Source organism: Triticum aestivum, chromosome 7D, assembly GCF_018294505.1.
Source record: "Triticum aestivum cultivar Chinese Spring chromosome 7D, IWGSC CS RefSeq v2.1, whole genome shotgun sequence".
NCBI classification, from domain to species: domain Eukaryota; kingdom Viridiplantae; phylum Streptophyta; class Magnoliopsida; order Poales; family Poaceae; genus Triticum; species Triticum aestivum.
The window spans coordinates 559,125,526-559,133,493 of NC_057814.1; the positions used below are offsets into that span (position 1 = coordinate 559,125,526).

General features: G+C 43.5%; 2 protein-coding genes across 2 annotated transcripts in view; one reads left to right on the plus strand and one right to left on the minus strand.

The window, feature by feature from the left end:
* Positions 1-6,284, plus strand: part of LOC123171284 (uncharacterized) — a 38,853-nt gene extending 32,569 nt beyond the window's left edge. Inside the window, exons 2-4 of the mRNA XM_044588855.1 lie at positions 4,212-4,933; positions 5,034-5,210; positions 5,386-6,284. Coding sequence (XP_044444790.1) covers positions 4,212-4,933; positions 5,034-5,210; positions 5,386-6,030 — 1,544 coding nt within the window. The 3' untranslated portion in view covers positions 6,031-6,284. The remainder of the gene's footprint in view (positions 1-4,211; positions 4,934-5,033; positions 5,211-5,385) is intronic.
* Positions 6,285-7,108: 824 nt separating this feature from the next.
* On the minus strand, positions 7,109-7,747 carry LOC123167390 (uncharacterized). Its single transcript, XM_044585232.1, has one exon. The coding sequence runs from the start codon at positions 7,618-7,620 to the stop codon at positions 7,348-7,350; it is 273 nt and encodes a 90-aa protein (XP_044441167.1). The 5' UTR covers positions 7,621-7,747; the 3' UTR covers positions 7,109-7,347.
* Positions 7,748-7,968: the final 221 nt, after the last annotated feature.

A 7,968-nucleotide genomic window follows, 5' to 3' on the forward strand; every position in this document is an offset into this window, starting at 1 on the left:
TTGCTAAACCTGGTGCTAAAGATAAACATAGACCTGTGGTAGGCATGCCTGTTATTTCTGTTAAAATAGGAGATCATTGTTATCATGGCTTATGTGATATGGGTGCTAGTGCTAGTGCAATACCTATTTCTTTATATCAAGAAATTATGCATGATATTGCACCTGCTGAGTTAGAAGAAATTGATTTCACCATTAAGCTTGTCAATAGAGATACTATTTCACCAATTGGGATTGTTAGAGATGTTGAGGTCTTGTGTGGCAAAGCTAAATATCCTGCTGATTTCCTTGTTCTTGGTTACCCTCAAGATAGCTTTTGTCCCATTATATTTGGTAGACCCTTCTTGAACACTGTTAATGCTAAGATAGACTACGAAAAGGATGTTGTTACTATTGGTTTGGATGATATGTCTCATGAGTTTAATTTCTCTAAATTTCGTAGACAACCTCGTGATGAGGAATTTCCTAGTAAGGATGAAATTATTGGTCTTGCTTCTATTGCCGTGCCTCCTAATGATCCTTTAGAACAATATTTGCTAGACCATGAGAATGATATGTTTATGAATGAAAGAAGGGAAATAGATGAAGTATTCTTTAAACAGGGACCTATTCTGAAACACAATTTGCCTGTTGAAATCCTAGGGGATCCTCCTCCACCCAAGGGTGATCCCGTGTTTGAGCTTAAGCCGTTGCCTGATACTCTTAAATATGCTTATCTTGATGAAAAGAAGATATATCCTGTTATTATTAGTGCTAACCTTTCAGAGCATGAAGAAGAGAAATTATTGAAAACTCTGAAAGAAGCACCGTGCTGCTATTGGATATACTCTTGACGATCTTAAGGGCATTAGTCCCATCCTATGTCAGCACAAAATAAACTTGGAGAAAGACGCCAAACCAGTTATTTATCACCAACGATGGCTGAATCCTAAGATGAAAGAAGTGGTAAGAAAGGAAATATTAAAGCTCCTTGAGGCAGGTATAATCTATCCCATTGCTAATAGTTAGTGGGTAAGTCCTGTCCATTGTGTCCCTAAGAAGGGAGGTATTACTGTCGTTCCTAATGATAAAGATGAATTGATTCCGCAAAGAATTATTACAGGTTATAGGATCGTAATTGATTTCTGCAAACTAAATAAAGCTACTAAAAAAGATCATTACCCTTTGCCTTTTATTGATCAAATGGTAGAAAGATTATCCAAACATACACATTTTTGCTTTCTAGATGGTTACTCTGGTTTCTCTCAAATACCTGTGTCAGCTGATGATCAAGCAAAGACCACTTTTACTTGCCCTTTCGGTACTTTTGCTTATAGACGTATGCCTTTTGGTTTATGTAATGCACCTGCTACCTTCCAAAGATGCATGATGGCTATATTCTCTGACTTTTGTGAAAAGATTTGTGAGGTTTTCATGGATGATTTCTCCGTATACGGATCCTCTTTTGATGATTGCTTGAGCAACCTTGATCGAGTTTTGCAGAGATGTGAAGAAACTAACCTTGTCTTGAATTGGGAGAAGTGCCACTTTATGGTTAATGAAGGCATTGTCTTGGGGCATAAAATTTCTGAAAGAGGTATTGAAGTGGATAAAGCTAAAGTTGATGCTATTGAAAAGATGTCATGTCCCAAGGACATCAAAGGTATAAGAAGTTTCCTTGGTCATGCCGGTTTTTATAGGAGGTTCATTAAGGACTTCCTAAAAATTTCTCAGCCTCTGACTAATCTATTACAAAAAGATATACCTTTCGTTTTTTATGATGATTGTGTAGAAGCATTTGAAATACTTAAGAAAGCATTGATTTCTGCACCTATCGTTCAGCCACCTAATTGGAATTTACCCTTTGAAATTATGTGTGATGCTAGCGATTATGATGTAGGTGTTGTTCTAGGGCAAAGAGTTGATAAGAAATTAAATGTTATTCAATATGCTAGTAAAACTCTAGACAATGCCCAGAGAAATTATGCTACCACTGAAAAAGAATTTTTAGCAGTTGTTTTTGCTTGTGATAAGTTCAGACCCTATATTGTTGATTCTAAAGTAACTATTCACACTGATCATGCTGCTATTAAATATCTTATGGAAAAGAAAGATGCTAAATCTAGACTTATTAGATGGATTCTCTTGCTACAAGAATTTGATTTGCATATTATTGATAGAAAGGGAGCTGAGAACCCCGTTGCAGACAACTTGTCTAGGTTAGAGAATGTTCTTGATGACCCACTACCTATTGATGATAGCTTTCCTGATGAACAATTAGCTGTCATAAGTGCTTCTTGTACTGCTCCATGGTATGTTGATTATGCTAATTACATTGTTGCTAAATTTATACCACCTAATTTCACATACCAGCAAAAGAAAAAGTTTTTCTATGATTTAAGACATTACTTCTGGGATGACCCACATCTTTATAAAGAAGGAGTAGATGGTGTTATTAGACGTTGTATACCTGAGCATGAACAGGAACAGATCCTACGCAAGTGTCACTCCGAAGCTTATGGAGGACACCACGCTGGAGATAGAACTGCGCATAAGGTATTGCAATCCGGTTTTTATTGGCCTACTCTCTTCAAGGATGCTCGTAAGTTTGTCTTATCTTGTGATGAATGTCAAAGAATTGGTAATATTAGTAGACGTCAAGAAATGCCTATGAATTATTCACTTGTTATTGAACCATTTGATGTTTGGGGTTTTGATTACATGGGACATTTTCCTTCCTTTAATGGGTATACACATATTTAGTTGCTGTTGATTACGTTACTAAGTGGGTAGAAGCTATTCCAACTAGTAGTGCTGATCATAACACTTCTATTAAGATGCTTAAAGAAGTTATTTTTCCAAGGTTTGGAGTCCCTAGATATTTAATGACTGATGGTGGTTCACATTTTATTCATGATGCTTTTCGTAAAATGCATACTAAGTATGATGTTAATCATAGAATTGCATCTCCTTATCACCCACAGTCTAGTGGTCAAGTAGAATTGAGTAATAGAGAGCTCAGATTAATTTTGCAAAAGATTGTTAATAGATCCAGAAAGAATTGGTCCAAGAAACTTGACGATGCATTATGGCCTATAGAACTGCATATAAAAATCCTATGGGTATGTCTCCGTATAAAATGGTTTATGGAAAAGTATGTCACTTACCTCTCGAACTAGAACATAAGGCATATTGGGCTATTAAAGAGCTCAATTATGATTTCAAACTTGCCGGTGATAAGAGGCTATTTGACATTAGCTCACTTGATGAATGGAGAACCCAAGCCTATGAGAATGCCAAGTTGTTTAAAGAAAAAGTTAAAAGATGGCATGACAAAAGAATACAAAAACATGAGTTTAATGTAGGTGATTATGTATTGTTATACAACTCTCGTTTAAGATTTTTTGCAGGAAAACTTCCCTCTAAATGGGAAGGTCCTTACGTTATCGAGGAGGTCTATCGTTCTGATGCCATAAAAATCAACAACTTCGAAGGCACAAATCCGAAGGTGGTGAACGGTCAAAGAATTAAACATTATATCTCAGGTAATCCTATGAATGTTGAAACTAATATTATCGAAACCGTAACCCCGGAGGAATACATAAGGGACACTTTCCAGAACGTTTCAGACTCCGAAAAGGAATAGGTATGTGGTACGGTAAGTAAACCGACTCCAAAACAGTTCTAATGGCAATTTTTCTCCGTTTTGAAATATTTAAAAAAATAGGAAAATAAGAAGCAATCCGGGAAGGACACAAGGCTTCCACGAGGGTGGGAGGCGTGCCCTACCCCCCTGGGCGCGCCCCCCTGCCTCGTGGGCACCTCGTGCGCTCTCTGGACTCCGTTTTATTGCACGATACTTCTTTTGGTCGGTGAAAATTCATTATATAATCCCCCGAAGGTTTTGACCACCGTACCACGCAAACATCCTCTATTCTTATTTCGAGCTGTTTTCTGTCAGGGTTGTCAAGGCCAGGCATCATGTCGTCCCCCTCCTCCAACAATGGTGACAACGATGCTTGGCTAATGAAGATAGAGCTGAAGAAGGAAGAACCCATGAAGATCAACAAGAATGAAGGGATCAAGAAGGCCACGAAGGACCAAGCTCCAGCAGCAGAAGACATCCTTCAACTTGATCACAATCTTCTTACCCCAACTAAGATCGAAGCTTTCAAGATGATTGAGTTAGCTCGTATACAAAACAAGTATCTCACACTGAAAATATTTTGGTGAAGGAGCAAGACTCCCCCCATCCGCTTCTCGAAACCCTGGAGCGGCGCGGGGGCGGCGCCTCCAGCGGTTCGCCCTGTCCTTCCACATCGGCAAGCTCAAGGCCGAGCACTTCCGCCGCTGGCTGGACTATGCCGCCGCCTGCGCCGTCGAGGACCTGCACGTCCACCTCGCAAACCGCGTCTTCAACATCTTCGAGTACCGGCTCCCGCTGGGCGACCCCCACCTCGCGCGCCTCTCGCTCCGCGCCGTGACCGTCGACCTCCCCGGGTCCTTCTCCGCCGACTCCCACCCCTTCTCCGCCCTGGAGGTCATCCACCTCCACTGCGTCCGCATCTCCGACCGCACGGTCAACCGCCTGGTCGCCGCGTGCCCCCTCCTCCATACCCTCGATCTGCGCTACTGCGAAAGCCTCTTCTCCGTCATCGTCGCGACGGCCGGGGCACACCTGAGGAGCCTCACCCTTGCAGAGTGTGGTTCGGAAGCCGAAGTTTTTTTTGCCGGCGATGCGTCCGGCCTGCGCTCATTCCACTACAGCGGCGCCTACATTCCCGCTTACAGCATCCCGGCCACCGCCAATCTTGCTGACCTTTACATCTGCTTCGGAGGACCTAACCGCTGGAGGCAATTGTCAGGACCTTATTGCGAGCTGCGCACAAACTGGCTTCAACTACTAACCAGTCTGTCCAACCTCACTGTGCTTACCCTCTGCAGCAGTGCCCTACGGGTTGGTCGCTCTCTGCATTTCATGCTACCCGGTTGATCCCAATACGGCAATACTCTGTTAATGTCTTACTGATAACCTTCTTCATTGCTATGCTTTGCAGAGACTGTCTGCCAAAGCTCGTGCCAGATTAGTTGCCACAAGTGCCGCACCATGCAAATTGCTGAATTTGAGAGAGCTTCAGCTACTGATGTTCGCAATGGAGATCGACAACATAAACGACATTTACACTTTCCTTGTGACCTGCTGTGGTCCTCGATTGGAGAGGTTATTTGTGCAGGTGAATAAATTGCCTTTGACTTTTGTTTGCCTGCTGTAGGCCTCGAATGGAGAGGTTATTTGTGCAGCTTCGATTTTGAATACGGTTGACAAATGCATTCAGTTAGTACTCATTGTATTGTTGCTTGGTTTTGATGTGCTCACTTATTTTGAATGCTTACTACACCCTCTTGCAGCTTCCGACAAGTAGTTGTCAATATAGGCCAGAGGATGAACCATCAGGATCAGAATCTGAGGAAAATGAGTCAGTGGAAGAGCTATCAGAGCAAGAGGCAACGGAGGAAGATGAGCTAGATGAAGACTTGTCAGAAGGAGAAACACTGGAGAAAGATGGGCTAGAGGAAGAGTTGTCAGAGGGAGATGCCCTGGAGGAAGATGAGCTAGAGGAAGAGCTGTCAGAGGGAATTGAACTCGAGGAAGAGTTGTCAGAAGGAGAGCCACCTGAAGAAAATCAATCACAGAAACATGGATCGATGGAAGAGATACCTGATGGAGGGCAATCAGAGGAAGAGACACTAGAGGAGGGCGATGGCTTTGAGAACCTTCTGTTGGTCAACATGATGAATTTCAAGGGGCGCCACCATGAGATGCAGCTAGTAAGCCTTTTCTTGAAGAAGTCTACTAGTCTCAACCAACTGATACTGTTTACTCCCAAGATTAATCACCCAGAATGGCTTCAGAAGGATCATATGAATACTTCACATATTCTTGAAAGAAAACTATCGCCTCTCAGAAAGGTGTCACCGAACGTTCAGATAGTACTCAGTGAGCCTGATGATAGTGCAATTCAGCAGTTGCACGAGGCTTTTGTCAAGGTTTAATGATTTGTTTGTTGTAGAGTTATGACCAGATTATGCGAAATATCAGAAACAAGCAACTATTAGGCAAGGCAAAGAACAAGCTAATCTGCAAGGTAGGCAGGATGCTGTGTTCTGTAGTGCATCAAGGATCATTGAGTATGTTGTCTGGGCCTTATACTTTGCAGCTTAACTCCTTAAGACTTACCAAAAATTTGATGGGTCTACATTAACCTGTTGCCTTGTTGGTGACAGGAAAGTATTACAAAAACACTGTAGAAGGCTGAGACTTGTTATGCTCTATCTTTGTGCTTCTCAATTTGCATTTAGTACAAGAGTGCTTTAATCAGCCGGGTATGGTAGTGAGTTTTGCAATTTTTTAAGATTTTCCTTATTTATCGTTACTATTGCCACATATTATTACTGGTTAAAAGTTCTTTTCCTGGCGTCAAGAGAAAAACTAAAACATGTACAGTAATATGGAGTCAAAAGATCTTATTTATCATGTTTCTGAATCAACGTTGTTACCTTGTTGCTGCCTGCTTTGAACAAACTTATCAGAATTCAGCGCAACAGCGGGCAAGAAAGTCTTACGAATACAGGAGTAGTGTAGTTGGCTGAGACTTGCTATGCTCTAATATTTTTTGCTCCCCTCAATCTTCATTTAGTACAGCATTACTATGATCAGCTGGCACAGCAGCAACACTTTTACAATGTCATGTTTTCCCACTTTTCCCTTGTTTACTGTCTTACCATCTTCATTGCTGATTCAAGAGTTTACTCCCTTTTAGGCATGATCATTAAAGGATTCTTGTCCTGAAGGCAAGAGAAAACACCAGATCATGTACACTAATAACCCGGATGGTGGCAGTTGAGGCCAAATTCTTCTTCTATATATCTGTTGTCAGTTGCTGACATCTCTGATGCATCTGAAAACATCTGAATATTTGTCCCTGTCTACTGTAAATCCATTGTGGTCTGCCACTTAACTTAACCGGTTCGGATGAGCGCTGGAATTTGTTGAGATCTGATCATCAGAGCACCATGCCTTAAAACACATCTTGTGCAGAACAAGAGCGAAGAGGTAGTTGTTCCTTGTGCAGAACAGGAACAATGCCATTTCCTTATATTTGCCTCATCTATCACTTGGCAGCTCGCCTCAGATCAGAGGGCCGAGTGCATGACACACCTTGAAACATATATCTCGATTTACAAACCGTGGATGCTTATATCTCGGTTTACACACCGTTCACGGATAACCAAGATGGGAAGGAATAGAAATGGAGAAGCAGAACACGAATGTGCTTATTAGTGCTAATCAGTTTGGCTATTACAATCAGTTCAGTTGGGTCCCCAGCAGACGATGTGGTACGCCTTGTGCAGCTTCTCCTCCTCGGATCGCCTGGGCCGCGCAGCCCTGCCGACGGCCGCCGCGCTGCCGCTCCCGGCGTGCTGGGAGGAGGAGGATAGGGACGCCGGGACGGCGCGGTGGTAGAGCGAGCGGAGCGCGTAGTCCCAGCGGCACAGCCCCGCCTGGTCCTTGAGCGCCTCCACGGCCGCCATGCTCGTCGCCGCCACCAGCGACGCCCCCTTCTTGGCCGCCGACGAGCTCATCTCTGTCTTGTGATTCCGATGGATGTGTCGATCTCTCGCGCGCAGAGGTTGCGTTGTTTGATTCTTATTATGTGCTCTGGTTGAGTCGAGGCGACGCTGTGTACCGACGAGCAGGGGCGGGGCGTTTATACGGATTCAACGGGCATGGGGATGCAGGGGAAACAGGGGGCTCTGGCTGCTGGTTTCTGGCGAGTAGGCACAGACTACCACCCAGATTCCCAAAAACCGGGGGTTGGACCGGTGGGTTCCCTTGCTACTACTGGCAGCCGACAAAGGCGAGGCCAACTCAACGCGTACGCACGGTGCCACCCACTGATTTCCCGACTTCCCGCTTGGCGTCGCTCCTCG